A 27,448-nucleotide genomic window follows, 5' to 3' on the forward strand; every position below is an offset into this window, starting at 1 on the left:
CAACTATCCCTTCTCACTACAGGACAGTCAAGGTTGCAAGGCTGGCTAAGTTCCTTCTCCCTGAGCCAGTTGAGCCTGTGCTGCCTTCCCTCTCTGTAGACTCTTCCTGCCGCTCTTGTTTTAGGGCTGCCCCACCTAGAAAAGGTTTATGCGCAACCAAAAACATGCTATTTTAATTACTAATTAGATGTAAGAAATGATACATATAACTATCAGAGTAGAAACCAAAGGCACTTAGGGAAATTCTTCATTAAATCTCCGTGTGCCTTCAGGACCTACCCACTCAGGCCACATCACTCATACATATACTACCGCTCCTCTAACGACGGAGTGCTGCTATGCGTGTATGACTTTGTGCCCCAGCTCATGATGGACAGCTCAGGTTTCTTGATAACTTAGTGGCCCATTATTAAACATTCAGTTTTCAGTAAGGCTCAATAGCAGGTCAAGAGCTGTCTCTCGGAGAATAGCTGTATTCAGACGAGAGCAAAGCCTTGCTCCCAAATCCCAAAAGTCTCCTCTGTGATTGACCCAAAGTGGCCTGCCAAAGGCTCCAAACAGCATCCCTATCTGCCACTGATAACTCAAGTACCATCAAGTCTTCTAGATAATATGGTCCAAGTGGTAAAGCAGCCTTCACAGTAGCCTGGACCTGTTGAAGAGCCTTCTCCTATTCCAGGTACCACTCAAAGCTGACAGCTTTCTGTGTCACTTGGTAACATACTCAAGGAAGGAATGTGCTGTCTCTAGGTTGTCAACTCGCCCCCGCCAAGAATCCACTAAAATCCAAACAGCTGGGCACACATGTCAGCAATATTTCCTGACTGGATCATTTGAGGTCAGAAGACCCACCCTAAGTCTGGGCCACACCGTCCGGCTGCAGCATCTTTCAATGGGCATGGACGAAGGAAGCCTTGCTTTTTGCCTGCTTGCCCTCACTCTCCCTGGCAAGCCCATCTCTCCTCCTGCTGAGGCTTCCTTCTCTGGAAGCAGAATGGACTTCTCCAGGATCCAACACCGACCAAAGACAGCTGAGAGACCCAGCCTCGAGGACTGAGCAACTGCTGGCCTTTCTGTCAAGACAGCCATTGGTGGGCCAGCCTGACAAGCCATTCTGATAAAGCCCGCTTTAATGTATATAGATGTATTCTGTCAGTTCTGTTCCTCTGGAGAATACATATGTAAAACAGTGTAACAAATTTCAGATCTGAACTACAGGGTTGAAGACCTACCCATCATATCTCTACCATGGTCAACTAGAAGTCTCCACTATAACTTTACCAAACTCCAAATCTCATAACTAAGATGCGGTAGGTTTGTTTTGTTTTATCAGTGTTTTACTGCTGGACAAAACAACAGCTATTCCAACCCCTACCTCCTCCCAGGTGTTCTGTCATTATGGCTACCCAAGTGCTACTCAGGGTGATCTTACAGTGCACAAAGCAGTTCCCGAGGGAAATATTCATGTTGTAATTTCTATAATAAATGTATTTCATGACTGGCTTCATACATACCTTTTTCTTCTAACACCTCCTGCCCCTGCACTTTGCACCTCTTGAATCTGTGCAGCCTGGCCTAGCCTTCAGCTAGCATCAATCCTATCTCACACTTTGAGTGCTGTGCATGCTGTGATTACAAGCATGCATCATCATGTTCTATTCTCTGGCATTCTCAAAGCACTTTTGGAGAAGAATCAGAGATTCTGGGCTGAGAAGGCAGAGGGCTTCTCTGATCAAGCAAGATGGATGGCATCAGACATGCTCTGCTCTCCAGTGGCTGAGAGCAGAGTGACTCCATGGAGCATGGGCTTTGTATATCCAAGGGACATCCCCATTCTCCCACATACCCAGCATACCTAGAATGGGCACTGTGGGACACAGGGCACCTTACAATCCTGTGTGACATGGAAAGAACGGTCTCCTAGCCAAGGGAAACTCCTATCGGGAGCAGATCTTTAGTTCTCATTTCCCATGATAATTCTGGACTGGCTGGCCAAGGCCTTCAAGAGCTGACCTGTTCTGTGTACAGCCTCAGCCTGTGGAAACTGGACTTGACTCTCACACTGCTGTGCACATACATCACCTGAGGGCATCTAAGAAAGGCATCTGCAGTTTGTGGGGGAAAACTCTTGCTTTTCACAGGTATCACCTATGGACTTAAAGAAGGTGTTCTGCTACTGCAGGAGCAGGCAATCCGCTGCTCAAACACTGCGTTCCTCCCTGTTAAAGGGCTCTGGTGCCTTTTAGAAGGTCACACAGGAAGCACACACTGGCAAGGGAAATTTGAGGTTCAGGGAAGAAATTCCAGCTGGCTTGTGACCAGGATTTTGTGCTCAAGCACTAAGTGCTGAGCAGATGGTCTCCAATACACAGAGCAGCGGTGGCTTGTCACCAGGACTCCACACTGCTCACCAGCTTCCTGTACACAGACAGGAAGGGCCCTTCCTCGTTTCTATCAATGACCAGCAGATGAGTCAGACTAGGTTAGGATGCTCCTTAGCCTCTGCAGATGAACCAATACATCAGACACATCCAGGTTTGGGATTCAGGCTGACAGCCTGGACCTGTTCTCCATGGAGAGCACAAACCTGCAGACTGTGTCTGAGGGCCGTTGAGCCACTGAAAGCCTATGTGACTTGGCAGGCTGAACTTCAGTCACATCGGAGTTTCCTGTCACCCTCAAGGGTGCTGTGTATTGATACAGCAATGGGGGATTTAGGTATGCGTGCTGTGTATGGCTTCTGCCCCTGAGCTATGACAGAGGGTGGGCTTGCATTTCGAGGCAGAAGAGACATGGTTTCCCTGTCTCAACTCCAACAAACACACTTCCCATCTGCCCAGAAAATATGCGTTTGTGTGCTAGTGAAGGCTGTGCCGCGCCAGCCTCCTTCGGTGGTCTGTAGCCCTCTGGGCAGGTAGCTCTCTATTCTCTCCATGTCGTACATGTGGTTCTTAGAGGGAAAAGACAGCGGTCTCAGACCAACTGGTCTGCTGAGCTGGCACTTTTTCTGTGAGGCTTCCTGTATCATCCTGTTTTCTGTAGGACTCAGCTCTCTAGCCAGAGCAGACCCTCCTTAAGTGAGATTCATGGCATCTCACTAAACCTCACTAACAACACTATAATCAGGTCCCAGAGGAACCTGGGACAAGTCTCACTCCCTACCTTGGGCTCCTCCCAGCACTTTTCACATGCCCCCCATCCTAAACCTCTCCCCTCCTAGGGGCTGGGCTTCCCCTCCCCTCCCCTCCCCAGTTTCTCTTCCCTATTATAACTTATCATTGGTCCACTCTCTCCAACAACCCTCCTCTCGTGGCCAGTTCCATCTGGACCCCGGCAGATGTCTTCTGCTGTGCACTCCCTCATCTCTACAGTAACCTTCCAACTGTACCAAGGGGCAAGCATGTCCTCGTTTCTCATCCACCTCTTACTGCAGAGCCTGGAACCACCACACCTGTGGGTTCTCCTGAGCTACACTCATTTCTGTTTCTTTGAATGTGTTTGTTGCTTTAGTTCATCACACTTCTGTAAAATATCTGTGTTCCTACAAGTGAATATGTTTAAGAGGACGAGCAGCTCACCTGAGGCACACTAGGAAACATGACAGAGGGAGCCTCTCCTCTACAGGCTCCTGTGAGGGAATGTTCTGATTACGGTCTCCTTCCCTAATAGGTTCAGAATTTGTCAATAAAGAAGGCTGAGAGCCAATTGCTGGGCAGAGGTACAGATGGGACTTCCGGGTCCCAGGAGGAACAGGCAGAGGCAAGGAAGGAGGGAGGCTTTTCTGCCATGCTTTGAAGGAAAAGGGACACAGCAACCATGTAAGACCTGGGGGGCAGCTTGGGCCTTCGGCCTCCTCTTCGGGAGGGTGGACATAGATGTTTGACAGGGACTAGGTGGAACAAGCCACTAGGATTAGGGCAGGAGGAGAAAGAGAGGTAATAAATTGGTAAGGGCACGCCTTTCCCGGTGGTAGCTATCTGTGCCCAGCAATTGTGCCTAGCAGGCAAGTTTTAAAGTAGTAAAGCGTGTGAGTCCTGGATTCGATCAATCCAAGGTCTGAGCTAAGCTGGGTGGAACAAAAGGGAGCCTGAAGGGCTGGCAGGGCAGCAGCTCCTGGGCAAGGTGAAGCATGGGGCTTTTTGGTTGTTTGTTTGTTGCTTTTTACTTTTTGGTTGTTTTGTTTTTGTTTTTTGTTTTTTGTTTTTTTTGATTCACCAGGTTTTTTTTAGTACCTACTAATCACTTATTTAAAAATTTACAAAAATTACATTTATATACAAAGTTGCTTAATACAGGGAGCATGGTTTTTAAAACAACACACAACAGGTTCTGCAGTTCCTGCCCAGCAACCACACGCAACCGAGACTGCCTCGGAGGAAAACATGCAACTCTTGGTTTCCTCATCTCTAACTGCAGAGATGGAAGAAGGGTTTGGGTAGCCTTGTCCCTTCCAATGGTGGTATTCTAAAAGCCTGTAAGTTTACATATACACAATGTATCCTGAAAAATCCATAAGGGATTCATAAGTGTTCTTTTTACTTTACTCTCCTAAGAAATATCACACTGTGCTCACATCTGTCCTTCAGTAGCTGCATCTGGAAAAACATAGGAAGGACCAACAGCTTGCCAAAATTAAAATCTCACAACTACCAATGAACAACTTATAAAATATTATATTATTTGTCAATACTGTATATAATAATGTATACAATAAACACATATGGGGGTGGAGACAAATGCATTCAGTAAAATCTGCTTACTTTCTTCTTTGCTTTTTTTTTTTCCTAGACAGGGTTTCACTATGTAGCTCTGGCGGTCTTGAAACTCAGAGGTCTCCTGCCCCAGCCTCCCAAGTGCTGGGATCAAAGGCATGTGACACTATATCTGCATATTGTCATTTAAAAACTTAGAAAAACTAAGCTGGGACGAGTGGCTCCAAAATGTAATTCCAGTCCTCAGGAGGCAAAGGCCAAGAGGACAAGGCCAAACTCAAGGCCACCTTGGGCTACACAGTGAATTCCAAGACAGCTACAGCTACAGATCCAAACCCTACCTCAAACCAATCAACCAAAAGAGTTGAGCAGCTACAGTTAAGCTCATTGACACGGCACTAAAACGCTGATATTGAAAGGATTGGTTAGGTACAGCCACTCTGGAAATCAGTAAGATGGCTTCTTAGAAAACTGGGAATTGATCTAGTTCGAGACCCAGCCATACCACTCCTGGGCGTGTACCCAAAGGATACTCCAACAGATCACAAGGACACTTGTTCAACTAGTTGAACAACTTCTACTCACTATGGCCAGAAACAGGAAACAACCCAGATGTTCTTCCACAGAAGAACATGTGGTTCATTTACACAATGGAATATTGCTCAGCTGTTAAAAAAAAAAAAAATGACATCATGACATTTACAAGCAAATGGATGAAACTAGAAAAAAATAATCATCCTGAGTGAGGTAACCCAGACCCAGAAAGACAAACATGGTACGTATTCATTTCTATGGTATATGCTCACGGTAAGGTAAACGGCAATCATACTAAGGCCCACAGACCCAGAGAGGCTAAGCCAGAGAAGACTGTGAACCTCAGTGGGAAGGGGAACTCGAACTAACATCATGGGTGCAGGGGTGGGATGGGAGGAGTATGAACGGAGGGAGGGAGGGAGAGTACTGAGAGAGACAACTGGAAGTGGGGGTCTCTCAGGGGTGAGTGGCAAATCTGGTGCAATGGAAACCCCCAGAGATCTACGACACCAGCATGCGGGATACAGAGCCTGAAATGGCCATGGCCTGTAACCGGCAAGGCTCCAGGGGAGGGACTGGAACACCAACCCAGCCACATCAACCTACAATGTGCCCTGCCCACAAGATGTGCTGGGGTAAGGGTGGCACAAAAATTGTGGGAGTGGCCAACCACTGACTGGTCCAGTGGAGACCCATGCCATGAGAGTGAGCCCACTCCTGACACTGCCTGACAGGCCAGGAACTAAAGGCTGGATAGCCCAGAGACCTAGGGTAGAACCAAACATGACAAAAGAAAAAAACAAGTCAATGAAATGATTCCTAAAATTCCGCTATACTCAGATTGGTGCCTAACCCAGTTGTCCTCAGAGAAGCTCCCTCCAGCAGTTGATAGAAATAGATGCAGAGACTCACAGCCAAACGTGGGGCAGAATAAACAACCTGGGCTCGTAGAGGCTCACAGACACGGGAACGACAATCAGGGAGCCTGCATGGGACTACCCTGCATATAGGCCCTCTGCACATAGGAAATAGTTATGTAGCTTGGTCTTCTTATGGGGCTCCAAAAGTGGGAGCAGGGGCTGTCTCTAACACGTTTGCCTGCTTCTGGGACCCTTTCCTCCTGTTGGGTTGCCCCCTCCAGTCTAAATAAAGGGGGGGGGAAGGGCTAGTCTTACTGCAACTCAATATGCCGTGTTCGGCTGATATCCATGGGAAGCCTGCCCTTTAATGATTTAATAAAGCTTCAAAAATTGAAATTTGCTTTTAGAGCTTCCATATCATTTGCTGCAACTTTTCCAGGAGTTGAAAAAACAATGCAACGAATTGCCAGGTCGAAAGTTCCTGGGGACCATCTAGTTCAGTTGCTTTTCAATAGAAGTTCCTAGGGACCGTCTAGTTCAGTTGCTTTTCAATAAAAGTTCCTAGGGACAGTCTAGTTCAGTTGCTTTTTAATAGAAGTTCCTAGGGACCATCTAGTTCAGTTGTTTTTCAATAGAAGAACTAAAAAGCAGGCTATACTCATTCTATAAACCAACCTGTTGTAGAAAAAGTATTTGTTATGCCATGTGGAAAATCATACAGGCAATTCTGCCAAATATAATTTTTTAAATCCCTTTCTAAATGTTTTTCTTTTAGAATAACCTGTAACATACAGATGTCTTAACCAGCAACGTGAAGAATTTGGTGGGCAGAGGTACAGAACATATTACAGGTAATGAGTTAAACATACTCTCCTACTACGCACTTGTGTAATCACAGACCCACAAGCACTGAGGTGACAACTTACTAAGCAGTTAGACAGTCTTTTAATGCAGAGTTCTCTTTCCGGCATTTTAATACCATAAGGATCCCGGAGTCCTTGCAACATCTGGTAAAATCTGAAATTAAAAAAAAAAAATTACATTAACATGATTTTAAAAGTTCTAACAGCCTCTCACTTAGAATCAAATCCATTGTCCATACTATATACATTCCATGGTCAATTAAAAACATGTACACTGCTGAAGGGCAGACTGCAAGTACTGCAGAAAGGGACTGAGAGGAGGAACTGTAAGATCAAAGCAGGAGAGACACACAGACCACAGTGACCTCACCATAGGATTCCCAGTGGGACAAGAATGCATCCCAAGGGAAATAAGTAACAAGACATGGTATGGTGGTTTGAGGAAAATGGCCCCACAGGCCCAAAGGAGTGGCACTCATAGGAGGCATGGCCTCGTCAGAGGGAATCTGGGCTTTAAGTTTTCAACTGCTCAAGGGAGGCCCAGTGTCTGGCTCCTCCTGCTGCCTGCTGATCTGGACGTAGACCTCTCAGCTCCTCCAGCACCATGTCTGCCTGCACGCTACCATGCGTCCCACCATGATGACAATGGACTACCTCTGAACCTTTAAGCCAGCCCCAACGACATGTTCTCCTTGTAAAAGTTGTGTGGTCAAGATTTTCGTCACAGCAATAGAAACCCTAAGACAGAAACTGGCACCAGGGGTGGGTTACTGCTATGTCAGGCATGACCGTGCTTTAGTTTGGATGAATGTAGACTTTGGGACTTTCAATTAGGAAAACAGCTGAATGCTTTAAGTGGGCCTTAACGGAAGACAGCAGTGCTGAGGGTGATGTGAACTGTGGGGGCCTGGATCAAAAGGTTTCAGATTCAGAATGATTGTGTGGCCTAGAGACTATTCTTGGGATATTTTGGCTGCTTTCTGCCCTTGTCCATAAAATCTACTACCTGATGCTAAATAGAAGAGTTATAGCTTAACAGCAGAGAAAATTTCCAGACACCTTAGTATTGACTGTACTGCTTGGTTATTAGTGAAAAGAAGCAAACTAAGCAAGAAGAAATACAAGATGCACAGCTTTAGGAGAAAGAGGTACCAGGAACTGTAAACAGATTAGAGAAAAGCCTGATGCTAGATGGAATATCGGAGAGCAAGAACGTACCCAACTAAGCTTCAAATCTGTGAAAAGGAATAAAGAGAAGTAAAAAGGAATTTTAAAAGGAATCAGGGCCTGGCATGGTGGTGCGCACCTTTAATCCCATCACTCCAGAGGCAGAGCCAGAAAAATCTTTGAGTTCAAGGTCAGCCTGTTCAACAGAGAAAGTTCCAGGACAGCCAAGCTTAGGCAGCAATGTGCTCCTAACTGCCAGGCTACTCTGTGGCTACTGCCATTCAAGCAGATTTAGGCACTGCTGTCAAATAACCAGCAATTACACACTCAGGTGTTAAACATGACATCAGCCTCACCCAGAAGCTGTCGGGTACAGCCTCAATGCTTTGAGAGACACACCTGAATCTACCAGAGCAGGACAGCTAGACTCTGGCAGAACCTGAGCAAGGGTCAGAGATGAGATGAACTTAAGCAGTGCATAGGATGTGATCCCATGAAGAGTTATCTCTTATGCTCCATCACAGCAGAGTGAGTAGTCTTTAGTCTCAGCCCTCCATCCCAACTCCACCTGTTTAATCTGAACATTATCCATTATTTCCTTCACCCCAATGTCAAGTATTTCTGTTCACTATACAGAAGAGCTGTGCTAAGTCGAACCCAGTGAGGTTTTTTGTTTGTGTCCTTTGGCAAAGGACTTCCATCTCAAAACACAAAGCAGACAAGGCTAGCCCATTATCAGTAGACATGCAGGGGCATGAGCATGGATATCAAAACGGCCTTTACTTCTTATTTTGGAATGCCTATTTTTCTTATGTATCTATTTTTGTACTTTGGAGCACTGTGTTAAGATATGATCAAAAACAGAAAAAGACATGTCAGTCCTCAAAGGGAATATGTCCATAAAGTTAATGCAGAATTGACCACTTGACTATAGGGTTATTAAAGAGAACTGCCATGTTCAAGAGTGGTGATTAAAAGAAAGCTAGACACCCCTTCCCTGTGCCCTACTGTGACCTCATCACACCTGTGCCCTTCCCTGTGCCCTACTGTGACCTCATCACACCTGTGCCCCTTCCCTGTGCCTTACTGTGACCTCATCACATCTGCACCAAACGGCTAGAAGAAACATCACTGCCAAACTGAGTTCTGCCTGAAGAAAGCAGGCTAGCTAGCAAATACCAAGGACTTTTTGGAAAACACAGCAGCTACTATCAAAAGTTTAACTCATAATTTTAACAAACACAACATTCTACTGCCTTAGTTCAGCACAGAACACATGGGCACTGCATTGTTTAAATATCCATTTTCCCAAAATTAATGGAAGTGCACTAAGCTGGAAACTGGCAGAAGCAGTGTTTCTGTGTTCCCCTCAAGTAAGAGGTGCTTGTCCAGGGTCCTCGTCGCCATGCCCAAATCTCTTCTGTAACTGTCGCCATGCCCAAATCTCTTCTGTAACTTACCTGAAGCCTCAACTTGTTTTATACAGTTTCCATCACATTTAGCAACATGATTTTAATGAGAGTCTTTCTTTCCTCCTGCATTAGCATAGCATATAATCATGTAAAATTAATGTTGCTAATACTGCCAACTGACTAAAATGATACTCTGAAATTCAGTCTTAAAAGTAAAGAGCTTCCTCCACCTACCAGTTTTATGTGAAATGTTAAAGAGCTTGCATGCCCAAGTCTATCAATCTTTGAATATTAATGAAACCATAAAAACTATACAAATAGGACCCAAAAAAGAACTAAAAATTAGTAACTATTCAAGTAAAATTATAGAGGAGTTAGAGAAAGGACTGAAGGAGCTAAAGGGGTTTGTAACCTATAGGAAGAACAATACCAACCAACCAGACCCTGCCCCCAGAGCTTCCAGAGACTAAATCACCAACCATAGAGTACACATGGAGGGACCTATGGATCCAGCACATATGGAGCAAAGGATGGCCTTATGGGACATCAATGGGAGGACAGACTCTTGGTCCTGGGAAGGCTTGATTCCCTAATGTAGGGGAATGCCTGGGTGGGGAGGTGGGACTTGGTGGGTGAGTGGAGGAACACCCTCATAGAAGCAGGGGGAGGGAGGATGGGATTGGGGGATTTCCAGAGGGGAATCCAGGAAAGAGGCAACATTTAAAATGTAAATAAATAAAATATCCAATAAAAAAAACTACAAAAATTAAATTTCATTTAATTAAACTTGTGTTAAGGTGATTCAAATACACATGAACAATGAGAGACTGAAGAGACTAAGTTGTTCTAAAGGTTAATGAGATGTGCATTCAAGACTTTTACTTTCTTTCAGTAAAATACCAAGAACATGAAAATCTTTTAATCTCAGTACTCAGAAAGCAGAGGCAGGCAGGTCTCTGTAAGTCTAAAGTCAGCCTGGTATATAAAGCAAGTTCCAGTACAGCCAGGGCTACATAGAGCCTGTGTCTAAAAACAAAAGAAAACATTGAAATCCATATATTTGTACAGCCTTCATTTCTCTCAAATAAACTACCTACTGTCAAACTATGCCATACTACTGATGAGACAGTTTAGTAGCCACCAAAAATGAAATAGCATCAGATGCCTCAACTCCTGAGTCTATATCCTATCCTGAGAAATTCTCATTAATGTTTCTAAACATTTTTTTAAAAGATTTATTTATTTATTATATGTAAGTACACACTGTAGCTGTCTTCAGACACTCCAGAAGAGGGCGTCAGATCTTGTTACGGATGGTTATGAGCCACTATGTGGTTGCTGGGATTTGAACTCCGGACCTTTGGAAGAGCAGTCGGGTGCTCTTACCCACTGAGCCATCTCACCAGCCCGTTTCTAAACATTTTAAGCAAGAATTCTACACATTAAAAAATGTCTTCTCCTGGGCAACTTGGTCTTCATGTGGGTTCTGAACAACTGGAGCAGGGACTGTCCAAATGCTACTGCCTGTCTGTGGGATATGTTCTTGTAGCTGGACTGCCTTGTCTGGCCTCAGTGGGAGAGGATGCACATAGCCTCACAGAGACTTGAAGTGCCAGGGCAGGGGTAGGGAATATGGGAGAAGGTATTGTGGGAGGGGGTAATGGGGAGAGGACAGTGAGAAGAATGCAAAGTGCATAAGAAAATAATAATAGCAATGATGATGATGATTGTTATTATTAAAATGGCTTCTCCAAAGTGACTACAATGAGCTATTTTTTTTCCATTTCATTTACTTTCCCGGTGACCCAGTGAGTTTTGACTAGAGTCCCTGCCATGAGCACAGGTGAAGGGCTATTGGCAGGAACCACCAGTGGCGGATCTTTCATTGTCTATTTGAAGAGGCCACTGAGTAAATTCACACAGGCATTAATGAAGCCTCTCTTTTCCTTTCATGAGCTTCTCATAGGAACCACACAAAATGATACACTCTGCACTTTAGATCTAAGTGCATCATGAGCACACTGTACTAGAATCATGGATGCATTCGTCTTTCCACGATGTCAAACCATTATGTTAAAAGAATGTTGACACATTCACAAGCTACATCATCAGAATATTGACTGCACCTGCCAAGTGGTCCCAATTTCCCTTGATAGCTGGCTGTTGAGAGATTAATTTCTATCTTAATTACTAATATTAACTCTCAGATCACACATCATACAGTAATTATATCTCTTTGGGTGTGTGTATGTGGAGGGTTACAAAAGGGTTAAAGAGGAGACAGAGGTCAAAGAGGTGGAGGTGGACACAGATACCAACAATCTAAGGGTCACAGTGGGTAGATTATTAAACAAATCAGCTGGAAAGCCAGTCAGGGCCTCAGGATGGAGTGAAGCTGCAGAGGTGAGGTGTATAGGAACCTGGAGACCAGCCCTGGACACAGGAACACACAGATAATCACAGGGCACTGTAAGGCCTATCAGGTGGCATGGCCCCAGCTGAGCTGGCACACAGGCCTCCATCTCCATTCCGTGTTAAGAGTTCTCTTTGTGGAATGCAAGTGAGGTGCTGCACCTTGCCACATCTCAGGTGCTCAGGAGGTTCTTGGTCTGGAGTGTCTTTAATGTCTGTGTGCCCACATGGTCTTCAGGAATGAGTTGTTATCAGTCTGCACCTCACAGATGGTGCACCTCACAATGAGATGCAGAATCATCCCTTCTCTGTGTCTGCGCTTCAAATGGAGCCAGATGCTGCTCTGTGAGATGGAGATACCAGAGCAAGACACCGCCTGAAGCCAATGTTCCACACCATTTGGAGAACTCAGTGCAGTGCAGGGGAGTCAGATCTCAACCAAGTGCTATGAGAACTTGAAAGGAAGGTATAAGAATGGTCCAGTGTGGCCAGCAAACAAAACACCTGAGCACCTGCCTTTTTTAAAGGATCACAGGTGGGAGATGCTCAAATGGAGTGGCCATGACCAGCACAAATGATGAGGAGTGGAGGACTGAGAAAGTAGCCAGGCAGAAAGTCGGGGAGTCTGTTTCTTCCATTTTCCTTACACATCCTATTTTGGGGCCTGACAGTCTATTCACAAAGCAGGTCGGTCACAAGCTGCTTTTAAACAGGCCAGTGTCTGTAAAGAGAGAGGGTCTCAAGACTAACCACAGAAGCAGGTTCATTCATCTCTTATTAAAATAACTATTACATGTATCTTTCTTAAAGTACGTTATTTTGTAGATGACCATAAAAGGAATATTATATAGATATCCATTAAAGGAATAACATGTTGATAGTCATTTCCTATCTTGAAACAAAAGATGTATCCTTTATCAACATCAGATCTCTAACTGTTATACCACCTGCCAGAACAAAAATACTACACCACAAAATAGCACACCACGACCAATAGCACACTGAGGGCGCTGGTCTTCACGGTTCTCTTCTTTTCATTTTTGAGGGGTGTTAACCATCCTCAGCTTGCTGGGCTCAAATTACCTCCTGCCTTCCCCCCCCCCCCCCCCCGCCCTGGGAACTGAGACTAGAGCAGGGGTGGGTCGGAGCACTGGCAGTCCCAGGATCTAAGGATGTCAGTAAAGTGCACTAGGGTATGCAGCAACCTGTTACTGCTCAGAGCACAGGACAAAGCAGCTGTGGGAGAACAGGCAGGGACAGAGGGAAGCTGACAGGCTGGGGAATGGGACCTGAAGAACTGTTGATCTGGGGGTTGGTACTCTATAAGCATGGAACAACGTGTTAACTTAGAAAAAGAAAAAGGAGGAAAGGAACTAGAGACTAGGAGAGAAGGAAGTGGCAGATGGGCTGAGGGGCTGGCACCAGGAAGCCAGCCATTTCTCCATGTGATTCCTCTCCACCACTCTCCTGTTTAGCTACAATTGGAGGGAACCCCTCGAGTCACTAAGAACTCCCCATTCATCACCTTCCAAGGCTGTTTCCGATGTATAGCTTAATTTCCTTAAATACTAATTGTTCTCAACTACAAATTTAGAAAATTTCCTTCTCATGAAATGTATGTCTACATAGTCACGTCAAGTGAAAAGCATCATTTCAGGGTAAAAGACTCAAAGGCACACTGTAGCTTCTCTCTGATCTCACACGGTCACACCAACTGCCAGAATGAAAGAACTCTGACGACAATGTGTGCTACCTTCTTGGTAAATCTAAATTCTCAGTTTTGAAGGGAAAAAATAGAGGGGAAGGGGCTAAAAGACATGGTGCCACAAAATTAGTTAAACATTAATAAGTGCACTGCCCCTGGTTAACAAGGCAAACCGATCCTTTCCATCCCGGCTGCAGTTTATTTAAAGACCCAATGTTACTACTTAAGATCAGATCCTATGGAGGTGTTATCTCACCATTTATATTTTCACAACACTTATGATATTGCTATCACACCCTTAAAATAAATGAAAAGCCCAGGCCACACTGCAGACCAACAAAATGCTACTGTATTTTTATTTCAGGAAATAAAATTAAAACGATTCTGTACTGCTCACTTCTTTCAGTGTTGCACAGTTAAATGAAACGATGTAGGTTTTCTCATCTTATGTTACAAGTATACTTCAGAAGTAGGTATTTAATCACTTGGCTTTAAAATTTAGCTCTCGATAATGTATTACAAAAACCATGACAACAAAAGCATTTTTGACAAAATTATTATGCTTTTAATTTTCTATTAAATTATGATTTATTAATATTCTACACTTTAAAGATTAGTCTGTGTATAGAATGAATTTAGTGGTGCATTTAATGAGACAAGAAGATAGAAGGATGAACACAAAAAGATTATTCTATATTGTAGTGCATGAGCTGTTTGACAATTCTAGCACAGTCCAACAGAAAGCTTCTCTCTAGATTGATCACGGCTCAGTTAACAGCACTGAATATCTAATACCTCCAACTCAATTAATTCTCACCTGATTAACATCAGACTGATATTCAAACTAAATCATCTCTCCAGTCAAGTAGAAATCAATATTTCTGATCTTACTTTTAAATTACAATACGAAATAAAATGCATGCATCTTCAATATGCCAAGAGTGGCTTTCCTAGTCTACCATGGCATGGGTAACACAGTTGATTAAAGTATTATTCTAATTTGAGCACCACTATGCAGCAGGCTCTGATTAATCTGAACCCAGAGACAAAGTAAAGTAATTAAATATGTCTTATACAGGACAAATAGAAAATTGACATAAAATAAACTCGACTTCTTTAAAACAAACCTTGCTGTTTATCAGCTCAAGTAGTTAAGAATATAGTTTTACTAGAGATTGATTACTCTCAGAAAAAAAGACATGTCAGGCATATTTACAATGGGCTAAGAAAGCGTGATTCCCCTCCAGGTCATATTCTTTCTCTGACTATCCTCCGTGGAAGGCAGGCGCACACTTGAAAGCAAGCCAATTATTTCTAAGTGATCTTTCCAGACAGAAGAAAACATGGTGGACCAACCTTGTTGAGTGGCGAAATCACTCAACCCCAAAGAAAATCCTTACGCATATGTAACTGTTACTATAAAGAGAAGGTGGAATCGACTTGACCCTCATCTCCTTTACATTTAACATGAAGACACACTACAAAGCCTAATTGTTTGCTGTGGTAATTGACCAGAAGTGACTATTTTGCTTGTTAGCAAAATCAAAACTTTAGAAGAAAATTAGAAAATCTTAAAAATTTCTAGAATGAAATTTGTACTTAAATGTACAGTTTTCTAGAGTGGAAAATAATACAGTTTCAAGTAATATAAACCAAAATTGTGCTGTATATACAACACAGATATATAATATAACTTCATGTTACAATGTAACAATGGTATACATTTTATATATAAAATCTTATATATAATGTAAAAACATATTTTTGTTTCTAAGCTTCACAAACTTATATTTGTAGATGGGGGAGTTCAAAGAACCAAAAGACAATAAACTTTACATTTGTATTCTACTGAATAGTCTATCACACAGTATGAATAAAAATGGTGAAATAATTAGTTAAAATTCTGCTGAGACACTTACAGTGTTAGACTTAGGCCTAATTATGTGGTGCACACATGCAAGCATACGTACAGCATCATGCTATGATCTACCTAGTCAACAGTCAATGCCAAGGAGAGTCTTGAATACTTAAAGACACTACAGAGAAATATTTTGCTTTCATTCTGTTTTATTAAGAACTTTACTTAAAGACTAAAAGATGACCCATAAGATGTAATTCATCTCTGCAAATATTTAACTGTTTTGCCACCAAACAGAGGTAGAAAAGGAGCTATCACAAGTCTGGTGTGTTAGACTCCTCAAAGAATAGTTTTTAATTTTAAACCAGAATGTCAACAGGGTCAATTGAAATAAAGAGAAATAAATTAATGCTAAATACCTACTAAGGAAGTTTTGTTTATGGAAATGAATAATTCAGCGTTTCACAACTAAATTCAAGGAGCAGCTGCTTTGCTGGCATCAACCTAAAAACATACAAACTCGAGCACCACAGAGTCATTGTGGTGCTCAGGTCAAACTGAGGGTGGTACTTCCTGGTCCTCCCGGGGTGGGGTAAAGTATCCCAGTTACAATCCTAACCAGCTAAGCACTTAAGGAGTCTCACTCAGCACTATCATGTTCACGGGCAGACTGTTGCACGCTACTGAACTGAATAGATGCATAATTTCGGGCCTGTTACATCTTATGACAGCTGGGAAGAGAGGCTAGTCCGGATTTCTAACAATCTGTTCCTGGTCTACTTGGTCCTGGATTTTATCGTAATTCTAAAACAAGCCCTAGACTGTCTTTCAATCCGAGGCACCTTCAGTTTGTCTCCTATTCATCAAAAGAGCAAAGACTCGGACCCAAGTCCGAGGAGACAGTGCACCGCTACTCTCTTTATATAACATTCCGAGACCTGTAGCCCTTACATGTGAGCCTCACTGGGCATAAAAATGAGGAAATGTTAAAAGAGTTGCATGAGTACCCAAAATCAATCTGATGTCATAATAAAACACCAACAGTCACAGTGAAAGCTAGGTCCTGTGCTTATGTAATTTTTGTTTTAGGTTTATCTGCTGTATATGGAAACTAAAGCCTGCTACTCTTTACTGACCATAAAAATATGGTAGACTGGCCTGGCAGTGATGGTATACACCTTCAATCCCAGTACTTATGATGCAGAGGCAAGTGGATCTCTGTGAGTTCAAGGCCAGCCTGGTCTACAAAGTGAGTCCAGGATAGCCAGGGCTACACAGGCATCTCATCTAACATCTGTCTTATTCTGTATTGAAAACATTTTTCTCTATTTCATTTGGTTTTATGAGACAGTCTGACTACATCACCCATGTTGGCCTGAACCTTGCTGTGCGGTCCCAGTCTTCCTATCCTTCTTATCCTTTTCAAATTCTACATTCTTTTTTTTTTTTTTTTTAGATTTATTTATTTATTATATGTAAGTACACTGTAGCTGTCTTCAGACTCTCCAGAGGAGGGTGTGAGATCTTGTTTCAGATGGTTATGAGCCACCATGTGGTTGCTGGGATTTGAACTCAGGACCTTCGGAAGAGCAGTTGGGTGCTCTTACCCACTGAGCCATCTCACCAGCCCTCAAATTCTACATTCTTAACTCATCCTTTTGTTAACTATAGACTGAGCATATTTCTTCCTCAAGTTGTATTCTAGCTGTTTGGAACTTATGAGCTCCGTCATTTGAAGCTTATTCTCAAAGGCAGACAAGAAGTGTGACCCTGTGGACTGTTAGTGATTTAGAAAGACAATAGGAGACACGTTGTAGGGGCAATATGATGCATTTTCAGTAGGGCCCTCTGAGGGAACTGTGAGAGGAAAGACTTAGAAGGAAGGAAACCAACAAGATAATTTCGTAGCCCATAATACCGAAAAGTCTAATTCTGTGCATGGCAATCCAAAAGAAAAAAGAAAAAATTACAGAGAAAATGGGCATCAAGAAAGAACCACAGGAGATGAGCCTAGCCGTTTGCTGAGCACGGCCCAGGTCACTCTCCCAACCATTCAAAAGGCCCGGCTGCTAATGCTAATAACACCTCGGCCACTCCCTGGGAACCAGCCAGGATCTGAGATCTAGAGCTACAGTGAAAGTCAAAGATGAAGACACAAGACTTCCATTAAAAATACCACACGGTCAGCCCTGAGATCACGCACAGAACAAGCGGGCTTTATGTGCTTAGAAGGGGAGGGGAGCAGTATATGTACATACACACACACACATACACACACACACACACACACACACACACACACACGTATATACATGTATACGTGTAACAAAGAAAAAGAGGTTATAGATGTGAGAGAAAACAAATGAGGTACATGGGAAGTGTTGGAGAGAGAAAAGGGAACTGAGGAATGATGTAATTATAATTTCAAAAATAAAACTATTATTAAAAAATAAAAGGTCTGTAACAGTACTCTCTGTGCCTGTACCCACTTCTCTTTTCTCTGTCCCTCCCCTACACCAACCGCCTTTCCCCATAGCGACTTCCCTGGCTTTGGTTCTTGGGGCTAATGAACTCATCCACCTGAAAGCAGCTTCCCAATAAACCTGTCTTGTGTGTGTGTGTGTGTGTGTGTGTGTGTGTGTGTGTGTGTGTGTGTGTATTAAAAAAAGGGTTGTAATAAAAACAATCAGCTGAGAAAACATTACTCACTAAGGATCTTTCTGGAGTAGTGGAATGTAGAAACTCAATCTTCTGCTTTATTTTTCTAAACAAAAAGCAACAAAACCTAATCATCAATGCAACTTTTCCAAGGTAACAGAGGAACTGAGAGCCTGGCCCAGAGCAGCAGCACACCTCGTCTCCAATGCCTCGGAGTGAGAAAGGCAAGCACAGGATGGGCCGGAGGACTGACCTAGGGCTACAGTCTGTCCCATGGACCGGAGGACTGACCTAGGGCTACAGTCTGTCCCAAGAAGCTCTACTTTACGCAAGTCAATGAACAGAGATGCATTTTCTAAAGAGAAGATGGGGCTGGAAACTGCTTAGTGACAGAACATGTACCTAGCAACATGAGATCACGGTTGACACTTTCCAGTGCTGCAAAGCAGAGGCGGGTGGCAGCTGATAGATGTATGACAGACAGAACACAGGGCAGATGAAAATTTAACTCAAAGATGTAAGGCTAAAATGATTTATTCTGTTTCTAAAAGTAACTGCAATGCTCTTAACAAATGTGGGTCTCCTGGAATCCTGCTGTATGTTGACTTTACCTTGTGTACATTTCCATTCATTTCTTGCAGTTTAAATTTTTCCTTGTACTTATGAACTTAAAAGCACATTAAGTCCTAATTTCCAGTACTCAGTGTCTATATAGTCCTCTGTTAGACTTTTAACATGTCTCTGTTTTTAAAAACTCCTTCAGGAACCAGCCTATCTGTTGACACACCATACATCTTGTGACTGCCAGCCCCTAGAGATTTGTTTGGTAAGCAGCATATCTACTTTATGAACAGGACTGTGCACGTGGCTATGTTTCCTTTACATGTTACTCTCAGTCTTTCAGTCTTCAGTGTAGGGTATAAAACTGAGCCTGGGAAACATTCCTGGCATATTCCCAATAGATTTAACAGATTCTGACTCTAAATGGTGCCAGTGTGAGTACTACCATTGCTCTAAACATCTACATTTCTCTACTTCCAGTACATACAAATTTAAAAATCTGGTTCCAACACTGAGTGCCAAAACTATTGTTAAACACTAAATATTTTCTGCTATTGAGTATATCAGAAAGAATGTTTTCTATAATCTTAAGAATCAAAATACACATAAGACATAATCCAACTTTTAGCCCAGAAAAATATAAGCACAATTATATGCACAATGAATACAACAAATTCAGGTTTATGATGGGAATATCACCCGAAGGGCACCGCTATACTCAGCCAGGAGTGTCTGTAGATAGACTGTGTAGAAGACAAAGTTATTGGAGTGAAGGCCACATGAGCAGAAACCTGTGACAGAGCACGGGGCCTCAGAAAACAGAATGTGGTCATGAGGGTGAGCCCACTCGGCAGTTCCCTAGAGTCACTCTGCACCAGCTTATAAAGCCACAGTTTCATGGTCCTATAAAAAGGAAAGTCTTTCAGAGCTGGAGAGGTGGCTCAGCAGTTAAAGAGCACTGACTGCTCTTTCAGAAGTCCTGAGTTCTATTCCCAGCAACCACATGGTGGCTCACAACCATCTGTAATGGGATCCAATGCCCTCTTCTGAAGACAGCTACAGTATACTCACATGCAATAAAGAAAGAAAGAAAGAAAGAAAGAAAGAAAGAAAGAAAGAAAGAAAGAAAGAAAGAAAGAAAGAAAGAAAGAAAGAAAGAAAAGAGAGGGAGGAAGGACAGGACAGGACAGGAAAGGAAAGGAAAGGAAGGTAGGTTGATTTCCTACTCCACTGTAGGTGGTGGTTTCACTGTAAATTCTTAACCATGGTACAACCTTCAAATTTCTTGCAAATTCAGCTTGTCATGTTTTCAAACTTCATGGCTCTGGCAGCCACGCGGCACTCCTGAATAACCAGCGATAGAGCTTCTGGAGTCATTCCTTGTTCACGACACTGTACACAAACAGTCTCTATACCTAACCTCGAAGCTAGACTTCTAAAATCTCAAATAGGTGCCCCACAGCCCATCTGCCGCAAAGGCCCCAGGACACTGGTCCATGTTCTCCCTCTTATTTGTAAATCCTTATTACAACATCCTCCAACTGTGCCTAGTACAAGAAGTGAGAGATAATAATTTGTTTACCCTACACTGTTGACAGACAGGGACTTATTCTGTGTAACAGAAAGGACAAGCCACCCTGAACTATGACCCATAGCACTCACTATTCTGTAAGCTAATAAAGCAACTGTACAGAAATGCACACAGTGGGGAGAACAGCGTGCTCTCTGTGACCACAGCACCAAGATGCTCATGCTGCAATGGCCCCTCCTCACTATGGACAGTTTGGATAGAGATCTGCTCCACACAGATGACTGTAACATCTACCATTTCAATGAACACACACTTGGGTTATGACAGAGAACAGTCCTGTGATATGCCTACACAGGGAAATTTAATCTATAACCAAATTCAGTACTGTATGAAGAAAATCAACACGGTTTTGGTAAGACTGTATAGGCTCTGAAGTTAAAGAGGTACATTCATTTACTTAATTCATTTTCTTATTCATTTACTTATTCAGTTGGCTGGTTGGTTACTAGGTTGGCTGATTTCTCAATGCAGGGTTTCTCTGTGTAGCCCTGGCTGTACAGGACCTCACTCTGAAGAGCAGGCTGGCTTTGAACTCAGAGATTCTCCCACCTCTGCCTCAGAAGTACTGGGGTTAAAGGGTGTGCCACCACCTCCCGACTAAGAAGCGGTACTTTCAAAAGACACATTAAAGGGAATTTTGATTGCAAGCCTAGAACCTACCACCCAAAGCCTTTTTGAAGGCCGCCTATCTCCAACCCTCTCAACCAACCCCTGCTACATCCACTCCAGTAGTGACCCACCTGACAAGTCGAAAAGCCTGGGCGCGGTCCTAAGGCAAAAAGTTCAAGGAACTCCTGGAACCATGGCATCCTGTATAACGAATGCTCCAATGTCCTTGCTTTAGTTGGTAAACGGATCTGTGTGNTTTCCCTTAATATTGCTTTATTATAAGTGCTTCTAAGGATTGAATTTTTGACATATAGCTAAATTGGATTCTTCACCAGTCCTAAGCAGTCAGTCCTTGAGCCCACCCTGGGCTAAGTCACTGCCCTACACAGGAATTTACCATTATCTAGGAAGAAGGAAGGTTGTGGTCTAGGGAGGAACCAGAGTAGATTCTTAGAACTATGGATAGCTGAGTTACACCCATACACAAGAATTTACAATGGCCTAGGGGGAAGGCGGACTATACAATAGACTAGAATAGGAACTATGGAAAGGACTCAAAGCCCTTGCCCCTGGCTTCTAAGATTAAGCTGACCTTAGGTGGGGTTGCTATTTGATCCCAGCTGTTAACATTGAATTTTATCCCAAGTTGGTTCCTCCCAGTCCTTCCCTGTTTGCATTCCTCTGTTTTATGTAAGAATCCAGTAACCTCATTGTACCTTGCCAGTGTGTCACCTAACTTCCCTATTTTCTTCTGTATAAAAAGTTTGATGTTCGATTTGACAAATTACATTCAGATCCACACTCCCATGTGTCGTGTCTGTTTGTCACGACTCCTTTGCCCACCTACAACCAGAACCCGTTCCACAAAGAAAGGAGACCCAGAAGGGGTCAGTCTGTGGCAAACCCCCTCAAACGTAACATGCCCACATTCATGATCTGGCTTCTCTTTACAGCTCTTCCTTTTAAATCCATGTGAGGATAACGCTTTTCATCGGCATTGTCATCTCTCACAAACCAGACCATCCACTCGCAGCTCTGTTGAAGGGAAAGCCTCTCTTCAGTACCAAGCATCCCATCCGCTGTGTGCCCAAATGTGTCCTGATCTCAACCTCACGGTGCTGAGACAAGCAGAAGAAAATGACCTACATGAAACTAAGAGATGCAATCGTGAGCCAACCGTGGCCTCTTCCCTCAGAGTTACTGATTTGCATCAGAATCCTGGCACAGAGAAGACCATGGTAAAGACTCACTTGAGACCCAAAATAATCCTGGGGGTTGTAAAGTGCACCTTCTCAAGGACAGTGTAAATAACTAAAATGTTACACATGGGCTGTCACTCGGTAAACCTGACAGCAACTCGGGGAATGATGAAACCTACGCCATCAGGAGCAGCAACCTCAGCATCGGCCGCATCCTGGGAAGGGACAGCCTATCGCCATCCACTTCTAGAGACAGACCCCAGACAGACCTCAACAATGAGAACAGAGTCCACAGTGGACAAAGCAGGCCTCGCAAACCTCACAGGGCATGCACAGAAAGACAGACATTATTTAGCCAGGAGAGGAATCCTGCTGATGTGTGGCTTTAATGTGAGAGTTCAGGTTCGATCCTACACATGGTGATGAGTGTCACTGAGCTGCATATCCCAGCAACAGAGTTCCAGACAAGACTAGAAGAGAAAGAAAATCTTCCAAATGGAGAAAAGACAGTCTGTGTGCTAACCAAACAGGTCAGGCAAAAGATTATGAAGATAATTCTGAGTAAAAACTGCAAAATACTAAATGCATAAAGTTTTCCTCAGTGTTTAATAAAAAACAAACAAACAAACAAACAAACAAAAAAAGACCTTTTAAGCAATAAAAAGTTGACTGGCTGCCACGTACTAAGTGGAGAGCCGCATGTCACAAACCTCAAAGAGGCAAATTCTGGGCAGGGAGACAGGACAGGCCTCTGCCCCAGTTCCACTTCCCAGGACATGCGTGCGCCTTTAAGAAGTGCATTAATATCCTCCACATTCTCAACCAAGCACTGAGGGCAGCAATACAGGAGACCTCAGAACTCAACAGAAGGAAACAAATACAAGAAAATCACTCAATACAAGAGCTTTTCTACGCACCTCCAGAAGACTTCGGCAGGCTCAGCAAAACCACCGGGGGTATGTCATTTTTCAGGGATCCATACTTCCTAGAGAGGATAAGCCAAATGTAACCTCATGGGGAAAGACAAATCATTCCTAAAGGCCATCAAACAGAAGCACTGTGCTGTCTCTCCTGCCCCGGTGCCCTCTAGGCTTCGAGAAAGTACTCAGTGCACCAGAGCCCCCACAACAGCCCACGGGGAGGACAGATATCAGAAAAGGTGGCAAATGTTACAGAGCATTCGCTTGAGATGGTTCAGAAGCAGCAGGGCCACTCTGCAAAGATGCCTTAGGAGAAGAGGGGCATCTCGGCCGTCACCCTGGATAAGAACTTATTAGATGCATAAATTCAGGAAAACGATCCTTCAAGGAACAGATGAAAAAGATAAGAGAAGAGACTGAAAGCCAAGATCAGCCCCTTGCAGCGCTAACAATGCAGCAGCAACACAAAAGGGCAGCATAGCCAAGGGTAAAATTCAAGTGAGACGCTTCATAAAAATGAGTCAAGACAACTTCCGTAAGCAGGGAAGAAAGCAAAGCAGGGTATGGCCGGCCACTGTGCTGCGAAGGCAAACGGGTCTGGGCGGCTCCCCAGGCCCTGCACCTGTGTCCACCAGGGCCAGGACCTCCCAGAGAGGAAAGAGGATGTGTGAACTCTCTTTACCTACCGGCATCTAACCAAGGACTATGTCGTCACTCCCATGACGATGGTAGGAAAGGCTGTGGCTGTCTCTTTGTACATGCTCTCTCTGCCAACAGCTTTTGGTGGTATATACTGCTACACGGAATAAATCATAACTGACCAGAACTAAGGAATGAATGTTGCCAGCAACCGTGGAGTAAACAGATCCTTCCCACCCAGGCTCAGAGTTCACAGAGCAACCGCCATGAGAACCTAGGGAACACACACTTCTGCTCAAGGTCAGAGATAGCAAGCTCGCTACAACTGTTTTGTAGGATAAAGTTGTTTCATTTCCAATTTTGTGCCATAAAACTATGTATGACAAGAATTCAGTTGAAAATCTTAGGAGTGTGGTGGTTAGCTCAGAGATTTTTTTTTTTTTTTTTTTTTTGGTTTTTCGAGACAGGGTTTCTCTGTTTAGCCCTGGCTGTCCTGGAACTCACTTTGTAGACCAGGCTGGCCTCGAACTCAGAAATGCGCCTGCCTCTGCCTCCCAAGTGCTGGGACTAAAGGCGTGCGCCACCACGCCCAGCCAGAGATGTTTTTTAAACGGTGATAATGGAAAGCAAGCAAGATGGATCAAAAGTACTACATTGACGATGGGGCGAGCAATATGTTTATGATTTCAAAAAATAATGGCAATGTTAGCCAGTCAATTGGTACTGTTCAAAATTAGAATACACGATTAAAACAGACATATTCACCAAGCTTACCAATGAGTTTCATAATATTTTCATGGTTGAGGCTAGTACTATTCCTTAAATAAACATAAAAACATTAAAATATTCTTTAATGATGCTTACTGCACTCCATGTTTTATATTTTAAAAACTTAAATGTACAGTTAATGATGCTATAGATTATATCTGTTTAAACTGAAAAAGAAAAAAAGTAAAGCCACCTCAAAGAATATAAAAATTAGAAGTGGCTTAAATATTTCAGTGAATAAAGGGTACTCGTCAACAATTTAAAAGAAAATAGATTAAAAACAGCATGGTCTGAAACAGACTCCTAAGCCAATGTTCTCTGAGAGAACCCTTCACTCAAGCAGTCCATATTATGTGTGACCATAGCTTGCTATAGCTTATAACCTATAATCATAGTCAGGACTTCTAAACAGAAGCTTATCACATCCATAGAAGGATGTGTGCATACACACTTAAAACTTGGAAACTGTAAAGCTGGGATAAAAAACAAACAAAACCCCATTTCAGAACACACACTCTAGTAATCGTAAGAGACGGCCTTACAGATTCAGCGTGTAAGAATATTCACTGCAATCGTAAGAGACGGCCTTACAGATTTAGCATGTAAGAATACTCATTGTAATCGTAAGAGACGGCCTTACAGATTCAGTGTGTAAGAATACTCATTGTAATCGTAAGAGACGGCCTTACAGATTTAGCGTGTAAGAATATTCATTGCAATCGTAAGAGACGGCCTTACAGATTTAGCATGTAAGAATACTCATTGCAATTCTTTTAACACAAAGCTACTTCTCCCGGCCCACAGCTAAAGTTTAATTTTTCCTCTTAGTCATGATTAAATGTTTAGATTCCTTGTTTCAACATTCTAAGATTTATTCAGGATACGGCATCTGTGGTTCAATATTTCTTTTTAATACTAATTATAAAACTTAAAATTATTTTCAATTAGATCCTTGAAAAGATCTATAATTTTCCAAGTAAACTCTTACTATCTTGTGTTCCACTTACAGTGATGGAAGAAAAGGGGCAGGGATGCAGACGGCACCAGCCCTGCCCACCCTGCAGGACGGCCTCTATTTCTACCACAGGTCGGAGAGAAAGTAAATGTATTTATATATAGCAATACTATATACTACTTATTAAGATACTTGATATCACAGCTCATAATTGGTAACAGTAGAAACGCACTGTACAGCTTTCTAGGCTCCTTGTAGGGATTAGAAATTTAAATATATACAAATTAACACAAAAAAATCTTTCCCAAATGTTAATAACCACATGAATTTTCACATCCAATATAGACATGTGCTTAAATATTCAAAACATTAACATATCTGCACACAAACTCTAACATATCTGCACACAAACTCTAACATATCTGCACACAAACTCGGCCTGGCCGCTTACACAGCCGGAGTCTAACTAAGACTTTCAATAACGGAAAAACGAATTGCTTCCCTTTCCAAACTCTGCAACTGTAGACAGAGCCCACAGGGAAGAGAAGAAACTCGCATGAGAGTGGCCGAAACCAACGGGCACATTCCGGATGACACCCTTGGCCCCCAGTCTTACAAACCCTTACTCCTCAGACTCTCACAGGATATTACAGTACATTAAAAACACTAGATGAAAGGTTGGTCATCAAACAATTCTTGAAAATTCTGGTTTGTTTAGGAATGCTGGCATTTAATTAAAATATTCCTAAGTATTAGGTGTGATTTCACTTATAATGACTGTAAACTAGGTTTTAGTGTCACCAGTCACCGTCTACAGATAATGACAGTGACCCTCGGTGCAGCAGCTCTTGCCTCCTCTTTCTAACACGGGCTGTGTTAAAGCTGAGCCCCTAGAGGGCAATGAAGCCCCACTTTTTACTTTATAACGTACTTGGTTTCTCACCCGTTTATGGGTACCATGACCTACTTCCTTACATCCTGGGCCCTGTCCTTTAGAACAAAAATGAAATGTAAAGAAAAAATAGGTGTGTCCTATACACTAGTGAAGATATATATACAAGGAACATGTTCTTTAACAGAGAACTGACAAATGAAGAACGTGGCATACAAGCCTATTCCTGAGAAAACATCACAAAGGAATATTTGAGTATTAACACTCAGTGTGAATCGGGTGCCAGATAGGAAAGATAGACTTAACAAGTCTATTTAATATAAAAGCTTTGCATAACTTTATATTCATTAAATAACATGTTAGAATTTATAGGGGAAAAGGGTGAGGACTCCAATTCCAGTCGCAATTAACCCTACCTGAGCTACCCAAACGTAACGCAGACTAGAGTTCTTCCTTCAAAGAATCGAGAAGTCTGCTGACTACCCACCGGTGAGGGAGCAATGCTGACACTCCCAATACTGATGGGTGGAGGAAGCTGTTTTATCACTATGGAAGTGTAGTACAGAGTGCTCTGTAATGTTGAAACACTACCACCCAGAAAGAACACCAACCTACACAAGTTAGCAAAGGCATTTTAGAGTCTACCTTTTTTAGATATACTCTTAAAAACTGGGCACATGCAAGGTTAAAATGTGCGTATCAATAGAGCAACACAACAGAATGAGTCAGGAACAGGCTGTAAGAGCACAGTAAGAGAGCCATGCATTGCTATCTTCTGTATTCCTGCAGTGCTGGGAATTGGAGGCAGGTCCTTACACACTTAGGTAACTCTATCCCTCACCCAGTTTTCAAAGACAGGGCCTCCAAGTATAGGCTGGCCTTGAACTCAGGATTCTCATGCCTCAGTCTCTCAAGTGCTGGCATTACAGATCTGCACCACAACGCCTCATAAGCTTAATACATAATATGTATTAAGGCCCAAAAGAAAATCTTAAATCACCAACTATAATATGTAATAGAACAAATTTATCACTCAAACCATGAGCAGTTTCAGGATGGGATAGGATGGGATGGGATGGGATGGGATGGGATGGGATGGGATGGGATGGGATGGGATGGGATGGGATGGGATG

The 27,448-nt window shown here is 43.0% G+C and overlaps 1 protein-coding gene across 2 annotated transcripts in view; it reads right to left on the reverse strand.

Moving 5' to 3' along the window:
- Cmc1 (C-X9-C motif containing 1) overlaps positions 1–27,448 on the reverse strand; it is a 63,621-nt gene that overhangs the window by 1,753 nt on the left and 34,420 nt on the right. For both annotated transcript variants that reach the window (XM_029542853.1, XM_021206206.1), the window contains one exon: positions 7,033–7,123. In XM_029542853.1, coding sequence (XP_029398713.1) covers positions 7,033–7,123 — 91 coding nt within the window. The remainder of the gene's footprint in view (positions 1–7,032; positions 7,124–27,448) is intronic.

This window comes from Mus pahari, chromosome 10 (genome assembly GCF_900095145.1).
Source record: "Mus pahari chromosome 10, PAHARI_EIJ_v1.1, whole genome shotgun sequence".
Taxonomy (NCBI): Eukaryota; Metazoa; Chordata; class Mammalia; order Rodentia; family Muridae; genus Mus; species Mus pahari.